This window comes from Cyrtonyx montezumae, unplaced genomic scaffold (assembly GCF_038088225.1).
Source record: "Cyrtonyx montezumae isolate F1298 unplaced genomic scaffold, pur_monq_1.0 scaffold_12, whole genome shotgun sequence".
Taxonomy (NCBI): domain Eukaryota; kingdom Metazoa; phylum Chordata; class Aves; order Galliformes; family Odontophoridae; genus Cyrtonyx; species Cyrtonyx montezumae.
The window spans coordinates 8,183,329-8,203,439 of record NW_027071848.1 but is presented as its reverse complement, the minus strand read 5'-3'; the positions used below and the strand labels follow the sequence as shown (position 1 = coordinate 8,203,439).

The 20,111-nt window shown below is 45.2% G+C and overlaps 1 protein-coding gene across 1 annotated transcript; it reads right to left on the bottom strand.

The window, feature by feature from the left end:
- Window positions 1–284: 284 nt before the first annotated feature.
- Window positions 285–20,098, bottom strand: PANX1 (pannexin 1). Its single transcript, XM_065730336.1, has 5 exons — window positions 19,918–20,098; window positions 12,732–12,871; window positions 5,085–5,308; window positions 3,374–4,044; window positions 285–1,602 (listed from the first exon to the last, which is right to left on the bottom strand). The coding sequence occupies exons 1-5, from the start codon at window positions 20,096–20,098 to the stop codon at window positions 1,523–1,525; spliced, it is 1,296 nt and encodes a 431-aa protein (XP_065586408.1). The 3' UTR covers window positions 285–1,522.
- Between the last annotated feature and the right edge of the window lie 13 nt (window positions 20,099–20,111).

Genomic DNA, 20,111 nt, shown 5'->3' with positions numbered 1-20,111 from the left:
CACTGCAAAGGCTGTAACACTGATTCTTCTTTCATTCCTCATTCTCAGCATGGAGAATGCTACCAGGCAAGAACAAAAGACACGGATGAGCTGGAAAACTGGAGGCTTACCTTGCCATAAGAGGCATTAAAAAGACGATCTGGAAGAGGTGGCAGACAGGAGACTTCACTACAGTAACACAGACAATGCACAGAACAAGCGTGCATGATACACACAGTCACCAACACCGTTACACCCCCACCCACCTAACCCTGCATCCAAAATTCTTATTGGACCTTAAGGCAAAGGTCTTATTTATGTTAACAGAAGTGCAGGGTGGGATGACATGAAAGCTGAATGCTACATTCCCCGAACCATACCATAACACTCTGGGACACTTTTCGAGTTTACAGACACTCCTCTTTCCTTTGCCTAAACCACTTCAGCTTCTTATCTTTAATTACAATTCAGTCACAGGACATAAATGGAGAACAACCTTTCTTTGCATGCACATCTCTGTCACATTGGCTTCAGGGTGCTTAGCTCTGCACTCAGGAGCCTCTCCAGTACAGTAAGAATGTCTTCTCAGGTGGGTTTTGGAAAACAGCACAGATAATACTGCATCTGATACCACAAACACAATGAAACATGTTCCAAAAATAGAAACATAAAAGGATTTCTACAGATGATTACAAAATGGAGCCAACTTCTCTCATCTTCAGTCCAAACTCCCAGAAGGATAGGTTAGTCACTAAGACCAAAACAACTGAAGCAGAAATGAGCCCAACATTTAGCTTATGTACCATTACAGTTTGTATAAAAAATGTTAAGACATTTTTTTATGAATACATAGAAAAATCAAAATCCCTAAAATCTGCAGTACCCCCTTACACTACGACTGCAGATCCTTTTTCCATCAGTGCCAAGTGAATAATCCCACACTTCACCACTGAGATGACTCAAGACATCTTGGGCTGAACACAGCAATCCCTATTTTTCCTGTGAAGACACAGCCAAGATCAGTGGCTTGCCATCACCGGCTGCACACATTAACCAGATTCAACAAACTAACAGACCCTTCAATGGGGTAGAAAGCTCCCACATGCCTCAACAAGATGGCCAAACCAGTGGAGCAGCATGTCAGGACACAGCATGGCCATCTCTTTTGGATATGGGCAGTGCTATGTTTCCCACCTCTGTACAGAATAGTGCACTTTTCTGATGCTGGCTTCATGTGCATTGAGTGCATTTCACTTGTTACTCCCAATAGGGATTTTTTTTTGTTCTTCTTGATTCTTGTTTGTGTCTTTTTTTTTATTTTAAAGAAATAATGAAAATCTACAGCATGGTTTTTTCAGGTGTGTGACTGATGCCTGTTATTCAACAAGCAGTCTGTAAACTGATCTGCCCTCTGAGGAGCTGTCAGGCTCCCAGGATAGTTGCACTTGAAGAGCAGAGTAGCACCTTGTGTTCAGCACAGTGAAGGCAGAGGAGAGCCCTCTTGCAGCAGCACAGAGCTCCTGCTTGCAGTGGCTGGAAGGCATCAGCACGAAGAGTCAATCAGTCTTTGGCGAAGCTTTTTATCTTCTTTTGGGCTCACATGACCACTTGCATCTGCCAAAACTAAACAGAAAGTAAACTTTTACAAGTGACAAGCTATCAAACTGCTCAACACTGTTTGCAGAACTGCAGCAATGCAAAAACAGTGCAAAGAGGTCAAGCTCTTGTTGGTAGTGCCCAGTTCCAGGATGAAAGGCAACGGGCATGAACTGGAACCCGGGAGGTTCTCTCTGAACACCAGGAAACATTTCTCTGCTGTGTGGGTGATGGAGCACTGGCACAGGCTGCACAGAGGCTGTGGGGTCTCCTCCTTGGGGATCTTCCAAAGCCAGCTGGACATGGCCCTGGTCACCCTGCTCTGGGTGTCCCTGCTGGAGCACAGGTTGGGTCACATGGACCCAGAGGTCTCTCCCATCATCAGCCATTCTGTGATTCAATGATGCCCCATCCTCCCATCCCAAGCCGTGGCCAGAATTTCCTCCCATGCATTCCAAAGTCAACATCTGCTGCAATTTTGTTAACATAACTAAATGAGATTAAGTTAAAGCTAATTAAAACAAGACATCACTAGCGACAGATGAAAATATGGGGAGCAATGGAAGAAGCTTTGCTGGCATACAGTGAAATCCATCAGTCAAAACAAGAGGGCCATGCCAGCCAGAGCTGGCCACCAAGTGTCAGCCTCTCTCTGTATAATGTTTTAATATATCTTCAAGCATCAGTTTGTTCCACACTAAATACAAGGAAAATCGAAGCCTTTGAAATGTTTTTGTGAAATAAAAACAGTTGCATAAGTTGTGCTTTTAGGTAAAAATGAGTCAGATTTTCCTTAACTTCTTCATGTTGTAAAGCAGACCCTCAACCTTGGGCTCCTAAATACTCCCAGCAAAATTACCCACCTGTATCTTCAAAAAGGGTCACATTTAAAAGGAAAACTATGTTCTACCAGAAGTACTTCAACTTTCTCCTCTAGAGCTGGCTGCCAGAAGGGTTCCTTGTACAGGTTAAAATAATCCTCACTGTTTGGTCTTAATTCCCCTGTTGTACAAATCACTTCTCCAAACCTCAGCTAAGAAGTGCTTGACCAAAGCATGGAGGAACAGCTACTCTCTGGACACTGCTGCTTCTTTTTTTTTTTTTTTTTAATTAAGTGCAGGGCACAGTTACCTGAAGAGAAAGCAGATGTCATGTTTTTGTGCTGCTGAATGTTTCAAAGCATCTTCACTTCTACAAGTGAAGGACTTTGTGAGGACATAGGCCATGGGTCTGAGCTGCTTCACTGGGAGGATGCAGGTGTGGTGTCCTGCTGCTTCTGCAGGGACATCTGTAACAGTGCCATGTCCATATCAAATGGAAGAAAGATTTTCCATTCCTTTTTGCCTCTCTCTGTGTATCTGGCTTCTCCACGTTAACTTGCCACTTGATTACAATTGCATTTAAGATATGCTACATCTTATAAAAACACCTTCTTTTAACACAGAATATAACCCTGTGTCTTCTATAACAGTTACTGAGAGCCAGTCATGTCTGGAAGATGATGGGACTACTCAGAGAACAAGTGCACCAACCCAGATCCTGACTCATCACTTTGGCAGATGATCTGCCTTTCTCTCTGCTTAAGAAACAAAACATACTCACTGGCCCCAGTTCCACTTTCCATCTTGTCAGCTGCTGTTCCTTGGCCAGCAGGAGTTTTTGATAGGAATACACACCTAGATGTAAGTGGTTTTGTTCCTAATTCATGTTCTTTGAAACTAATTGAATCCTTATACCAGCAGGTTTGGATGGTTTGGGGCTCTTCGCTCTCTTTTAAAGAAGGCTTAGGGCACCTTACCTTGTAGCTCTGTTGCATCTTTTTCCAGCTCTTCTACAATTGTCTCCTCTGGCTTCCCCGGCACAGCCGTCCCTGGCTTCCCATCAATAGTATCTGTCTTAATTGTACCAAGGTTTATCAAAAGTTGCATGACATCAAACTTCTCGGAAACAGCAATGTTCTCCAGCACTTTGAGGCATTTATATGATTTCAGTTCACTCACGTTTTCCTCAAGAAAGAGGAGGTAAAGGCTCAAGTCATCCAAACTCTTGGACTTCAGCTTCAGAACGTCAAAAGTCGGCAGGATCTCATACACTTTGAGAATACCGGAGTTCCACCGGAAGGGAACAAACATTGCGTACACCACCAGTGGCATCACCAGGAGATAGACTATCAGGTTAATGTAGCTGAGCACCTTGAAGACACCAACAGCAATCAGCTTGCACTGAACCACTTCTGGAACGGTTGTGTCATTCTTTAAGATTCCTGTTTTGATGGTGCAGAGAAACTCATCGCTCAAAGAGGAGAGGCTGATGTAGTAGCCCAGATAGAGGCACGCAACGAAAATAATCACAAGAGTGAGTAAACGGCAGAAAATGTATTTGATTATTAAGCATTTGGAGTTCTTCTTTGTCTTCAAGTATTGCTCCACAATCGGGTATTTAAAGTGGCTTTCAGAGATTTCCCACAAGCTGCAAGAGAGAGAAAAAAAACCCTTAAATCACACAGATTGGATGCCGCAACATTCACCCACCTTAAATTTCAGATCAGCCTAATTCTTGAAAATAGACACAAGGTTGTCTCCTACTGGGGTCAATCAGCAGTAGCTCTATTACAGCCAGTGGAAAGATAACAGCAGTTACATGAAGAATAACGACAATCTTATAAAGAAAAGCCACACAGAGAGCTCAGACATTGGAAAATGGAAAAAAGGTATTGCCCTCACAGCAAAAAAACATTTTTTGTTCCTTGCAATAAGAAACAGGTACAGCATGTACATCCACAAAGCAAAACAGACTCCCCGGCATTCACTCAGTTTACAGTGCACTCTATTGCCTTTCCCCTGCCAAGGTAAGCGCTGAAGAGCACATCTCTGGAGATCCCAATGCACTGCTCCTACCCCAACGTGCATAGAGAAATGGGTGCCCCACTGAAGGCGAAGCAGACACTGGATCTGGTTGGAGCAGCGCACTGATTTGATCAGAGGGTTTGCTTTTTGGCTTACGTTGTTTGATTCTCTCTCCTTCTTTGGGGGGTTGTTGTGGGGGGTTATTTTTGCTCTTGTGTTTGTTGTTCTTTCTCTTTGCTTTAACCAGAAACTCTGCAGATTCAGATCTAAAGAGGCAGGAGAAGACAAGGAACAGGCCCTGCCTCGCATTGACAAGTGAGGACCACAGCCCCTCTTGTTTTCTTATCTCAGTGGGTAAAACTAATTAACACCCATTACAGTGAAAAAAAAACCAAAATAAAAAAACCCCAGGACATCTCAGGTAATTATTAATCTGCAGAGCTAATCAAACGTTTTCTCTGTCCAAAAATAAAAAAGAAATAATTGCAAGTTCCAGATCCAAGCGCTCACTGTAACGATTTCCGAAGTCTTTTTATTTATCAATTTAAAAAGATGTCAAGCCACCACTGAATCTTTCACAACAAATCTCCTTCTGAGGACTAGTGTCACATCTGCTCAGAGCATAAGGAGAACAGCAAATAAAGCCAAGCTGCAGCATCCTACCTCTGTGTCAAGTTTTCATTAGCAGCTGCAACGAAGTCAGTGGGGTCCCTGGGTTCCCCGCTACGGACACTATTTGCAGCTTTGATTGCTCTGTTATAGGCTTTGTCCAGTTCTTCCATGATAAATTTCAGGTCTGAAGAGAGGTGAGGTGCTGCTGTGAAGCGCCAGAACAGACATGGTAGATACAGCAGGATGGCCACGAGCAGAAGGATGTATGGGAAGAACTGAAAGGAGAAAAATTCAGATTAGGCTCCAGCTGGGTATAAAATAAGACAGCTATTATCCCCAGTCAACCTATTACATTCCCCAGAACCTTCCTTAAATGCTTCTACTAAACTGACTTTTTGTTTCAGGGACATGAAAGGGAGCCAAATCCCTTCTCAGTCAGCTCCAGTAACCTCACTGCTGCTCAGACCTTAAAAAAAAACCAAAACACCACCACCACAAAAAGGCAAAATAAAGTTACCATGATCCTGACAATAGTCTCCATCGCTTAGGAAAAGGGCTGACAAAGGCTCAAAGCACATCTTGAAGTCTTTCTGTCTTCCTTCTATTCATCATCAAGTAGAAGCTTTTCCACCATGAAATTAAATCTCCAACTTCCTCCAGCTTCTGGAAGAGGTATTTTCTATCTGCCGCAACTTTCTATTCAAGGTGTATACTCATACATAACATTACATTTACAGAGACATGATGTAAGATCTAGCTGGGCAAGTCATTACTACAAGGTACTGTGTAATGTGTCTGGCCTTTAATTCATTATATTCAACTGCTGATAGTCTCACTTAACCCAAACCCAACATTAGTTCCTATGGAATTTCAAGTTAGTTGTAAAGAACAAATTTGGATTAGGTTTAAGCTATCTTCACTGGTATAGCTACACACCTGCATGTCCACTGGAAAAGCTAAGGGGGAATTTTAGAGGCAAGTTGGGCTGGAAATATTAGTCATCAAGTGGGACAGTTCTGCTTATAGCACTGAATCCACAGGTATTTACAAGGTGAGAATCTGGGCCCAATATTAGCTTGTGTTTGTGTTAAGCACAAGAGATTAAGGTTTTGTATGCAGAGAATAGTCTGATGTTGCTGAGCACTTTATCCAGGAATGCTGCTTCTAATGCTTTACCACTAAAGCAAAATCCTACACATTTATTAATACAAGGGATGTAAAGGATATGTTATCCGGGAAATGAAAACTGACTACTTAAAGGAACTTCATTCAGCATTTGGAGACCATAATATGAGCCAGATTTTGGGATGTGCACGTTGTCTGCATAGCAGTCACACTGGAGACATGTGTCGCACTGTAAGATACAGTCATGAGAAGTATTAAATAGCCACAGAAAGCAAAGAATGCTCTGTTTAAAGGTCAGCTTTTCCTTAGCGACCATTCTTATAATTTCATAATTTAATTCAGTATTCCCTCCAAGTCCATATTACCTTCTTCTACACCACTAAGTCACACTCACTGCAAGGGTAGCCTTGCATTACCCCCAGGTGCAATGCTCTGTTACTTCCAACATGGTTTTGCAGACATAGCATCAACTCAAACCCAACAGCTCAAGAATCTGCCCTTCTCATTTATCGACACAGACAATGCCATCATGTCTCTCAGGCCAAAGTCCTGATTACTTAAATTACCCATACCTTTAGGGTCTCCTAGACATGTTCTTTCAGCCCTCTGAATTCCCTGTTATCTAGAAGGTACCTCCCCTATCTATGAACACAGATTTCCCTAAGCTCCTTAGCCCAGACTTCTGTAGCACCTTTTGCATGGGCCTCAACAACGGCTAAACTGATTGCTATAAATCTGTCTGACTTCACTTACTTCTGCCATACACCACTAAACACCCTTCCACTGGTGCCAGGCAGAGAAAGAAACAACATCCCTAAATCAGTAAAGAGCCACCAATGAATCTTACATGGGTTTACACCATGCAGCTTCACCACTCATACCTTTCAAATTTTACATGCGTAAGAGGACTTACGAATTCCCTTTCTGATCCTCACAACTGGAAAAAACACCACCAGTGTCTGGTTAACCCCTCTGATTTCATGCAAACAAAGAGACATGGCAAGAGGCACGATGCTTGATACACTGAAGGCACAGCCCCAGACTTGCACTGTCCCAGTCCCTGTGCATTTCTTTACCCAGACAAAGGCTGCGGTGACACATTCTGCACTTAAATTGCAGTGATGCTCTGCCTCAGTCCTATTCCAAGCCCACACACTTCCCTGCCTTCCTACAGCCTTCTTCCCTTGCACATTCTCCTCTCCCTGACTGCTTTACCACTGTTTCTTCACCTACAGCCATCATACTTTTGTGTTGCATACAAAGGCTTTTCACTAAATTCCCCTCACAAGGTTCTAAAAACCACCAAAGCTGCAGCAGATGGAGGAGACGCTGTGCAGCTCTTTTCCAAATGGTCCCAAACCAGAGCAGCAGCACAACCATTAGCCCAGCGCTTTTGGTCTGGAAAGAAAGCTTGTGTTTGTCAGCCCTTCCACAGCACTCGATGCTTCGCTGCATCCTTCACAGATTTAAAAAGGAAGGATGTTTGTTCCATTTGTTAACAGCAGGCTTATATAACTAGCCAATTGTTCTGAATCATTACATTTTGGGGTCCTGGACCAACGGGCAGAAATGAAAATGCAAAGTCATCCAGCACGAGTCCTAGGTTTTAGAACAACAGACTTGGATTATCCAGCTCATCTGACTGCATTTAGAGTCATGCACAAAGACTTCTCATTTTACGAAATGGACACTGTGGCTTTCACACATGGATGAGCAATATGCCCCTTTTTATATATCTGCTTCAAAGGCAATGAAAAAGTGGGAAATGCTATTCCAGTTCTGGGTAGTTTGTAGTAATTAGATGAAATGGGAAGTATCACTGACCTTGCGGGCAATACAGACATTGAAAGTTACTTCCCTAAAAGTAAAGATCAGTTCTTTCTTTGCTATTTATCAAGTTATTTTCACAATGTTGGATTTAAGGTGGTATATGACATGGCACAAGACTTTTCTTAAAGTGGAACCTATGAACCTATATCCTATGCATGAAATACTCTTTTCTGAACTTCATTATGAAACCATATTAAGGGCTATAACACCTGGAGACCCTGAATTTCCATCTCCACTCACAGAAGGGAAGGCAAAGGCAAAAGGAAAGGACTCCTTAGTCTGGCACTCACAGTAGAAGAGCTTGAGCTACACTGCTCCAGGTTTGTTGGAGATGCTCAGCATAGGTAATGTGTGATAATTTGCCAGGAGCTGGACTCAATGATCCTTAGGGTCCCTTCCAACCCAGGAAATTCTATGTTTCTATGATTATTAGTGTGTGATTATGATTCAGCACAAGAGTAATGCATGCACCAGAGACTCCAAACTAGATCTTCCTATATGTTTTCTGCCAAGCACATTTGAGCCCCAGTGGAAGCAGGTTCCCTTGTTTCTCACCTAGTCTGATGGCAGCCTGCATCAGACCGTGAGCTCCCAAGGAAGCCCAGCACTAGGGAGCCAAGAGGGGAATGCAAAGGAAGCATGCCCCAAACTGGCTGACAGCAACAAATTCTTCCAGAACCAAAGCTATTAAGCTCTCTCTGGATATAACCCTGCTCCTATTGCAGTCACTGGGAGATGTTTCACTGGCTTTCAGAGCAGGAGCATGAGCTGTAAATGAATAATCATTCTAAAGGTTGCCACATGGTTGAGAGACTATCCTGCCTTCAGAACTGAAAGTGAATCTCAAAGCATGCAAGACCTTTTTTATCCCTCCTGTTACTTGCTTTCTGCTACAATACAGCTTTAAACAGTTCATTCAGCTTTGATTAGTAAGGCTAATGTGACTAAGCTAGCCATTACACCACATATTCAAAGAATGGATTAGAAATGTATCTGCGTTCCAGCTTCCTTGCACTGACAGGCTCTCATCCCTCTGGGTGGGGTTTTATAGGTGAAAAGTGAGGAAACCTGTCAGCTGGGAAGTTGTATAAACACTGTATTAACACAAACATGGTAACAACTGTGATGGTAATCATATCAACAACTCACTGAAGGACCTCAAGAGGGTTTGTATATCTACAGACAAGCAACTCAGAAAGCAACCCACAGTCCCACAGTACATCTTAGTTCTATTACCTGCCCCACAGCTTGCTTGGTTGTCATGTTTGGTGCCTATCAAGAGCCACTAAGATAATGCTCATTGCTTTCTTATGTGTACCCACACAAATCTTTCTGTGTATGATGGATTAAAAGGCTTTACAGTACAGTCTTCTCCTTGACTAAATTGGCCACTCACAGTGGCCAAAAGCCTGTTTCCATTCCAGTTCAAAACAAAGCCGTGTTTTTATCAAAACAGACCATCAGGTGGAGCACTCATCTTTAGAGATGAAAACTGCATAAAGGGAGCAAACATGAGGGCTACCTCTTATTTTGTTATGTTGGCCCATGAGATCAGAGGCAGATGTTAGTGGGATGGCAGCAGAGGCTGAACCTTCCCATCAGAATCCCATTACATTCTGTTGCTGTAAGACAGATGGCAGCAGCAGGGCAGTCTGACAAAATGAGATCCGACATGGAAGTGCATATAAAGCAAAGCTGTGTCACTGAATTCCTCCATGCAGAAAAAAATTGCTCCCATTCACACTTACTGATGCTTTTTGGGGAACAAACAGTGGATGTGAGCACGGTGAGGTGGTGGGTGGTGCGTTTCAGCAGTGATGACAGTGGGTCACTTCTGCTTGGTGCAGATTGTTTCTAAGCGCACCATGCAGGCTCTTGTTTATTACTGGCAAAAATGGTGGAGATCATGTTGAAAAGTAGCATTCTGTAGCTAAGACTGCTCTATCAAATAGTGTCATTGTGCTCTAGGTATCTGTTGTAGTTTTCATAGAAATAAATAGGAGGCATCACTTTTGGGGCAAGCTACATGCAAGCCCTCCATCAGTCCCGACAGCCTCTTTGCCACTTATCTTCAGAAATTTCTCTTGCTGTCCTGATACTTCAGAAACTTTCTTAGAAACTATCAACTCTGTTCTGATGCTTAGACATGGAAAACCTCTTGAGGGAGTTATACCTGTACGGAAAACCACTGAAGACAACAGAGACAACAGAAGAGCAAAGCCTGACCTGACTCCGTTCCATCAGTGACCATCCTGAAGGTGAGTCCTGTCTGAGCACCAGAATCCACATGCATTTTGTGAGCTGTCTCACTGACAAAGAGGAGAAAATCCTAGCTTTAAGCTACAATCACAGGCAGAGCATACTCTACTCTCTGACTTCCATGTATCCATCTGCAAATTTTTTCTTGAACTGTGCAGTGCAGTATGCATTTCTTTCAGCATGAAAAGCTACTCCAGACCACTGGGAGGTCCAAAAATCTTGTTATCTGTGCAGCAGCAGGGTCTAGGGTGGCACAGAGCACACGTGATAAGGAAATCCATTCACTCCAATGAGGAAGTGGGGCCCACAAACTCAAGCCTCCAGAAGGATAACCTAATGTGTCCATCACTTGAAGGATAACTCAATAAAATAACTTTTGGTAAACCCTGCAGTTATCACACAGTTGGACTTGTATGTTTTTTGTAGGTCCTTCCAATTGACCATTCCTTTCCTTCCATCCCATCCCATCCCATCCCATCCCATCCCATCCCATCCCATCCCATCCCATCCCATCCCATCCCATCCCATCCCATCCCATCCCATCCCATCCCATCCCACCCCATCCCATCCCACCCCATCCCATCCCATCCCATCCCATCCCATGCCATCCCACTGGCTGGCCTCCAAGCAGCATGTGCAGCTCTGACAGCTGGCTCAGAGGCAGGGCTGGGGGCCGATCATGGGTACAGAGGTTAGGCCCAGGCACCCTGGCCCAGTTACAAGCTGTGACTCAGCTGTTTGGATGCACTGCTCGCTGCCAGCCTGCAGGATTTTATAAGTAAACATCACATACCATCTGCCATAGAGGAACTGTGGCAATAAGGGCCTTGCAGAGATTCCCGAGACAGCGCCAGTCAGCAAATTAACATGGGCTGTGTCATGCCAGTATGACACAAAGGCTTTTTTAGTTTGCCATAGCTGGCAAACTAAGAGACTTACAGCTGCAATTGCCAGCTATCAACCGTAGCATACAGTTCAATTAAAAGAGAGCAGGTAACAAGAAGTCATTTCCTTGACAGAGGGAGGGAGTAAGGCATCCAGCTCTGCAGGCTGAGGCCCTGCCCCCCTGCACAAGCAGACTGGTGTCCCAGCAGCTTCAGTCTCTACAGGTCTGACTGAAACGAGCTAGAGCACTCACTGAGCAACGAAAATTCCAACCAATTCAGGTTGGAAGCCACCAACTCCGGCTTTAATATTCAGGACATGGAGGACCAGCAGGTCCAGGTTACGAGTGGAGCTCACTGGGGAAGGCAGTAGTAAACCCTTGCAGCCAGGGCTCTGGGACACAGCCCTGAATGGTCTGTCCAATGAGATCCAACCATATGACTGGACAATTAAAGCTGAAGTATTGGATGTGCCAGCAGAGCCTGGAAAAACAGGCAGTGCAGGTCCCAGAGCCGAGCTGCCTGTAACACCAGGTCCTCACCCTGTGGCCACTGGGATGATTTGCTGGGACACAAAGCTGTGGCTTGAATGAGGGAGCAGCACAGCTTCTAGCAGTGCCTCTCCCAGGGTAATAAAAAGACAGTACACAGCAAAACCCACACATTCACGGAGCTCCTGCAGCATTTCTGACTTCATCATCAGCACTGCTCAAGCATTTAAGTCAGTATCTGCAACTCATGTCAAAACCCATGCAACCCCTTTAAGCCATCTCAGGTATCTCAGAACCGCTGCACTTCGTAGCCACAGAATAGTCCTCTTGCCAGGCAATCCACATGATGCTGCTTTGCTTACAGCAGTGAAAGGCTTAATGGGAACAATCTGAGGAACCTCAGAAAAGCACACTGAAATGTGTTGGTGCTCATGATACTCTCCATCTCTCCCAAAATCCATATCTGCCCTGAGTTTAACTGTCCCCAGCTGGCCAAGTATAACACAATAAAAATAGCAAATGTTTTTACTATCCTGCTTTCCTAAATTAAGGTTGTGATACAGCATTAAGTCAGCTGCTGTGTCTTTTATCCTGATGTTAATGTAGTTCCTCTTTAAAGACATGTGGGGTATCCAGCTCCAGGGCAACACATAGAATCATAGACAATCATAGAATCATCAACATTACTCTTCTGTCAGATAACTGGGGACATTTGTTATCCTAGCAAAACAGATCCTTCATTTACAAGCAGAATATGTCTCTTCCAGCACTACCCCTTTGGAAGTAAGAAAAACAAAACATTCTCTCTAAAAACAGAAAGTTGAGACAAAGCCAGGGATTATACCAGAGAAGAATCACAGGATCACAGCATCCATTTAATGGTTCGAGTAGGAAGGGACCTTATAGATCATCCAGTTCCAAAACCCTGCTATGGACAGAGACATCTTCTACTAGATCAGTTTGCCCAGGGTCCCATCCAATCTGGCCTTGAGCATCTCCAGGGATGAAGTGTCCACAGTTTGTCTGGGCAAAAGAGGGGAATGAGAAAAACAGTGCAAAGGCAGGCTTCTACATGTGGCCAATATTACCGTGAGGAGACCTGTACATACTTTATGGAGCCAGAGGGGAATGTTCTCCAGGTTGTTGTAGGCTGTCTGCTTTTGCTGCACTGCTGCCCAGCAGTAGGAGTCCACATAGGCAGCCTGGCGCCAGGAGAAGGAGCTGGGGGCAAAGCAGCTTATCTGGGCACCTGAAAAACAGAGCAGAAGGGATTATGCAGTCAAAAGATTATAGAAAAGAAATCAAATTTTGGAAAAAAAAAGAAAAAAAAAGCTCACGCTTGTGATCTTCCTGCATCCAAAGCTATTACATCAAGAGAAGGAAGCTCAGTGGCCCTGAGAATCACTGAATTCCCATAGAACTGCATTCAGAACTCCCACTGGGACTTTTAAGTCTATTTTCATAATTCTGGGGGGAAGACTGTTATCTCCAAGACTTTTCTTCTTCAGATTGGCCAAAAGAGAACCAACAGATGATAAGTGTGATCAGATAAGGCTGTTTTCCCAAGGAAGCAGCTACTACAACATACCACCTTAATCCCAAGTGCTCACCCCTCATGTGAATTGAAAGAAGACCTCAAACATCACTCCCCCAGCCCTGCAGTCCATACAGCAACGTAAAGGCAGGTGTGTAAAAAAGAGGCACTTATTCTGCCTCTGAACATGAGTGTTGATTTTGAGTTCAGGTTAGCCCTGCTGTAACTCTGGCAGAGCAGGAGTGGTCCCAGGCTCTTCCAAGGGTCTCCAGGTTCCTCCTCACCAGTGCAGCATCATGCTTTGACCACAGCCAGGCACACCACAGCATCTCCACTCACTCCCAGCTCTTTTCCAGCTGCTCTGGCACTTAAATACAAGATGGAGGCACTAAGTGGCAGCAAGAACAGCCTCAGTCTTAGGGTCAAATTTTGCACTGATCAGCTTATAGTTACCAGTTAAGTCTTCCTGAAATATACCAAGGAAGAAGAGTGGTTATTTGACACAGAGCACAATGATGAGAGCCAGTAACATAAGACAAGTGGTTTTGTTCTTCCTTTGGAAGCTGTGACAACCACAGCAAAATGTAAAGTTTCCAGTGGGCCTTCCTAGATGCTGGAACACAACAGCTGTTCTGAATACATAAAGCGGAGGTGGACCTTCCTTGAGCAACTCTATGCCAAGAACAGCCTCCAACGCCTCCTCCAGCACAACACAGATGTCAAAAGAGCACAACAGGGGAATACTGCTACTGTTTTCTTTCCCCTTCTCAAAGTTAGTGCTAGATGGCATCACTTTATGCTTTATGAGAACACGTTTCTGCATAAAATTGTTTTCCTCCTTTGTTACTTTAGCATTTATAGAATAACAGCTGCTTCTGTAACAGAAGATGACTGTATTAGCCTTGTAACTTGTACAGCCTATTTACAGTATAGCAGTTTAGGGGCATTATAAATGAAAGCTTTTCCTTATGACTCACTATTACAATTATTTCTGAGGCTGTAGTATCATAATGACAGGGTCTGATGTGTCACAAGCCTCCCTTATGGAAAACAAGTTGCTGTTTATCAGCCCAGAGCTCACATGGTTCAAGTAACTTGGCACAACACAAGCACTTGTGTTCTCCCAAAGCTTCAGAAGTTTCCTCTTTAGAGAGAATTCCCATTATCTGTGGAAGATAAAGAAATAACCTGCAGGAAAAATAAAATAAAATATAAAATAAAAAAGAGAAAAGAAGGTTGCAATTGGAGTGTCTCTCCCTGATGGGAACCATTTATGCTCTGCTTTCCCCAGCAAACCCCCTGCTGCTGGCTATGCCCAGAGTGCAGCAGGAAACAAGCAGCCCTTTCACAGGGCGAGCAACAGAAGTGCTCAGCAAGATGCTTTGTCCTGTCTGTGTCTGTGCATCTGCAAAAAGAGTGACGTGCAATGTGTTCATTCTTGTGGATGGATGAGAAATCACTGAGAGAGCCCTTAAATCAGTGATGAGCAAGGCAGCCTCCGAAGTGGTGTAGACACAACTTCCTATCAGAATAAGCACAGCAGTTCCAGGGCAGCAAGCTCAGCTCTTCAGATCCCCAGCATTTCAGCCTAGACTTCAGAGAACTTCAGACCTTCATCCAAGAGCCCAATGGGTCAGAGACAGACAGCAGCAGGAGCTGGGGACTATCCAGATACTGCCCTGCTGTTTCATTAACTTAGTGCAGTCCTGGTTGTAAATTCTTGTCAATAAAAAGCACACCTTTGCACTAACTAGGGTGCAAAGAGATTATATCTTTGTGCATTATCTCCACTGAAAACAGATCACTCAATTCATCTGAAAGTCATCATGATTTTACACCCTCTTTCCTCCCTTCCTTCTCCCCTACAAAGGAGGGGCACAGGAGCACGCCTGCATCACTGAAGCTGGAGAACAGCAAGTTTAGCTGTCACCCTGCCCACCTCCACACAGCATAACACCTGCCTTGCCAACAATCCCTGTTGTCTCCTCCATGCCTGAGACTGGAAAACCCATTTCTTTTGCAGCTGCTGACTCTGCAGTTCCTATCCAGTATGGGACAGCCTACAGGTGGAGATCCTGCCCAGTGACATTGTTCCATCTCCTAAGGAAAACCCCTGACTGGGAGGACAGAGTCCCAGTTCAGTAGGTGACTGACTTGCTGGCAGGCAAAGTGACACCTGAAGGCTGTGCCTCACCCCTCACCAAGGGTGGGTACCAGCAGGCAGCACTGGTTTTGTCCCCAGCAGCCCAACACCTCTCTTCCCACCAAGGCATATAATTAAAAAAAAACAACTAAAAGACAGTGCTTCCAAGAATCAGTGTTAACCACATGCTGAACTGCTCTTCCTGAACCAGGGTCAGGTGGTTTGTAGCTAAACAGATTAAACCCTCAGGGAGTAATTACTGCTTTCTACTGCACCACAATCACTGGGAAGAGATTTGCATAGACTCAGATGAAAACCCAGCCATTAATTACTACCATAATATTGAACTGGACAAAATGAACCAGTCATGATATTCAAATACCTGATTTTATCCAGCCAGAATGAGCTTCATTAGCAGCCACAAACAGGAAAATCAAGCAACACATACAGAATGTACAGACTGCCAAGCAGCACCCAATGCACACTCTTCACACCGATATTAAAAAAAAACCACCTCACACTTAAGAGTAAATTAAAAAAAGATATCCCAACACATGCCAAAGAATAAACTGGATGTGCCGATGTGCATTAAGAACAGACCAGAAGGAATGTGTTTATCAGATTTATAGATGCCTCTTGTGGACCAGAGTGGCACAACGGGTGAGTCACTGTTCAAGAAGGAACTGTGGAGGGGAGCACAGGAGGAAGAAACCAACTGTTTGCCAATGGAAACACCATAATCAGTGAATAGCTGGAACATCCAGGGTGACATGAGCCAGCTGTGTGCACTTGCAGCCTGGAAGACCAATCATATCCTGGTCTGCATCAACAGAGGCCAGCAGGGCAGGGTGGGGACTGCCCCCTCTGCTCTGCCCTTCTGAGGCTCCACCTGGAGTACTGCATTCAGGCCCCCAGCACAAGAAGGATGTGGAGCTGTTGGTGCAGGTCCAGAAGAGGCCATGAAGATGCTCAGAGGCTGGAGCACCTCTCCTATGAAGAAAGGCTGAGGAAGCTGGGCTTGTTCAACCTGGAGAAGGCTCAGAGGAGACCTCACTGCAGCCTTCTGGTACTTGAAGGGAGCTTCAACAGGAGGGAGACCAACTTTTAGCACATTCTGATAGTGACAAGACAAGTGAAAATGGCTTTAATCTAAAAGAGGGAAAAATAAGGTTAGATGTTAGGAAGAAATTCTTCACTCTGAGGGCAATGAGGCAGAGAGAGTTTGAGGATGGTGAGAAGCACTGCTCCACACTCAGTCCTCTGATGAACACTCCAGTTTCAACAAGTAAATGCATGAGGCACAGCCTGCAGTCTGCTTCAGCAGCACCAGGAAATGTCTTGTGAGCTCCCAGCCAGCAGCTGCCATAGCTGCACATCTTTGGTCTAATTACACCCAATCTAACCTAGCTACCATGGAAGTCACAAGGTTGGATTATTTCCCAAAAGCCATCCCTGTGACTTGTGAACGTGAAAGCAGACACACACCAGCAGGAAGGGCCAGCAAGGGGCTAGCAGTAGAGGCAAGGAGTCTAATCCAAAAGATAAGGCTAATGCTCTTCATCCCTCCATGTTCTACTGCCCAAGGCACCCTAAAGCCTGCAGACAGCCACCTGGAAGAGATAAGAACTAAAATAAACCAGAAAAAATATCCTTCCAGAAACTAGATGGGATTTGAGCAGTGCACAGAAGTTTGTCACCAGTTGGAAAATCCCAATGGTCTCTGGGAACATTAATCCCATGGCATGCACAGCACAGGGTAGGGCCTCCCCACCTATGGGCACCTTCCAGCACAGCAAGGTGGAGGCAACCTGAGATCACTAGGGACAATAATACACATTCAGTGTAGCAAATTCTCATTTCAACAGATACGTATCACTGGTATGGGCTGGTCTGTGGTCAGGCACTTCCCAACCTGGCACAATTGGTAAGTTCATAGTGCTACCCAAACCTTCATGTTGGTTATAACCAAGTTTCTTAAGCATCTTTACTTAGCGTTTGATGGTTTCTTGGTCCAGGGAAGCTTTCCGGGTGATTCGTTATATCATATAATAAGCATACATGTTAAAAAGAGGATTAAGTCATGCTAGCAATGCATGAGCCATACATAGAACCATAGAATCATAAAATTGTTTGAGTTGGAAGGGGCCTTTATTAAAAACCATTGAATCCAACCCCCCTGCACTGAACAGGGACACCTACTGCTACACCAGGTACTCAGAGCCCCGTTCAGCCTGACCCTGAATGTCTCCAAGGACAGGGCACCCACCACCTCTCCAGGGAACCTGTGCTAATGACTCGCCATCTTTAGTGTAAAAAATGTTTTCCTTATATCCTGTCTAAATATCCAGTCTCCCTCCATGTAGCTCCTCAAAGCCCCCTGTGCTCCAAGATGCAGCAGCCGTTATGGCACTGGCTGTGGGACAGAGGGCTTTGGAGACTTATCCCTACCCTTCTCCATATAAGGGGGCTGACACGGCCCTTAGAAGTGGCACTGAAAATGATTTCAACTGCCCATGTCTCATTGACAGAGCAGTACCTGACCACCCGTAGTGTATTTACCCTACGAACTGCCATATACCATAAGGAAGCAATGAAAGGCAGTCATGTAACATATGCACACAACAGATCCTCACAACCCAGTGATTATTTCCCAATTCCCAGTATAAAACAATATCAAACACATACAGAATGTAACTAAGAACAAACTTAGGCAAGTTGTCCCCTCCCCAGCAGGACACTGGCATGCAGAGCAGGGCCGTGTGCCTACTGACCTGCAGGGCTCTCTGCCAGAGCCCCAGTGTTACCATGCCTACTGCATAGAAATCCTTTGCAATACACAAGCTTTATCTCATCTGTTGTCTGAAACTTCTGTCAAAACTAGAAGGTATAAGTCATTTTGCATAACCAACAGCAACAGAGGTGGGATTAAAATTGTAGTTATCAGTTACTGTGCTGCAGCTGAGTACCAAACAGAGCAGGAAGGCGACAGCTCAAGCTGCCAAGGTACTTTAGGTGGGAATAATGTAATTATCACAACAGAAATAAGATCTGATCGCTCCATTTTGCAAAGTGCATGCAATTTTTGTACACAGAGGAAGAAACATTTCCATGTTGTGACTCACATATAGCATTCACAACCACTCAAGATTCGGGGTTGCCCTTCCTCAGACCCAAAACAGATCCTACCATTTTCTCTCAATTTAGCAGCCCTGAGCTAAAAAGAACAACTACACCAGGAAGTGTTTGAAACAAACGCTTACCTTCCACTTCATCACTGGTTCCACACCAGTGCCCTTGGAAGAGCTGAGACCCTGTGTAGAAGAGCTCCTGCCTGGCAGTCAGCACACGGAGCTACTATCACTTTCTGTATGGAAACCACGTGTGAGCTTTGCTCACACCGGGGCCTGCCAGCATACAGTCGATCCTTTTCTAAAACAGGAGCTGGCTTTCAAACTCCAGGTTTTCTTCTGACAGGTTCTCAAGATCACAAGTGAAAAAACAGCACTTGGGCATCCCTGGTGTGCAAGCTGCAGTGCACACTTAACTTTGTGTTTTGTGAATCCGTTGTAATCACAGATTCAGTGTGAATCATTCTCATACTGAAAGGTGCTGTATATACCATGCACCAGGGTCAAACATTTGGTTAGTGAAAATGAAAGCTTCACTCATCCAAAAGAAAGGAAACTTTTATCAAACTCTGCAATTCAGCCACAGGCTGGGGCTTTGAATAGAGAAGGAAAATAGCATTAAACTTAGAGAGGGAAGATTTAGGCTAGATGTTAGCAAGGAATTATTTACTCATAGAATGGTGAGGCCCTGGCACAGCTGCCCGGAGAGCTGTGGTACCTCATCCCTGCAGGTGCTCAAGGCCAGGCTGGATGGGCCCCGGGCAGCCTGAGCTGGTGGGAGGCAACCAGCCACAGCAGGGGTTGGGGCTGGGTGGGCTTTGAGACCCACTCCAACCCAAACCGTTCTATGGGTTGGAAGAGAGACCTCAGTGGGCAGACACTGCTTCCAACTGAGCTGGACGCAGCACTTTCAGAGAGGAAAATTGAGGAAGAACAGATCCACGCATGAGCTACTTTGTGCACCTGCACAGCCCCTAAAATGAAAGCCCTCTTTTTCATTGTTTCAGAAAGACAGCACACTTGTCGCTGATGTAAAACTAAAGGGTTGGCTTATAGAAATACTTTGGTGTCCTTTCAGTCTCTGACTGACCAAAGTATCGTGGGACATGGATCTGGCTGTCCTCAGCTCTCCTGCTTGGCTGTTTCCTATTTCTGGCTCAAAACCACATCTAACAAAGCAGGCATGGCATTAGATGGCGTGGGGCGCCTTATCTGTTACGCCGTTTGAGGTCTGATTAATGCCATACACGATGTTTTACATAGACTCATGGAATCACTAAGGCTGGAAAAGACACTGAGCTCACCAAGCCCAACCCCAGCCCGTCCCCACCGCGCCCACTGCCCACGTCCCTCAGTGCCCCATCTCCACGGCTCTCCAACAGCCCCAGGGACAGCTCAGCGCTGACCCCGAGCGGACCCCCAGCTCCTCCCCAAACCCCGCTGCTCGTCCCCGCCCGCCGAAGCCTTTGTGCACCGCGGGGGCCGGTTACCGATGGAGACCTCCTGGGCGAAGGCGAGGGAGATGAGGAGCAGCGGCAGCCCCACGGCGATGCAGGTGACGATCTTGTCCAGCGCCAGCTCCAACCGCAGCCCTTTGTAGCGCGTCTCGGGCGGCTCCTTCAGCAAGAAGTCCGAGAAGACGTACTCGGTGGCGATGTGCGCGATGGCCATGGCGGGCACGGCG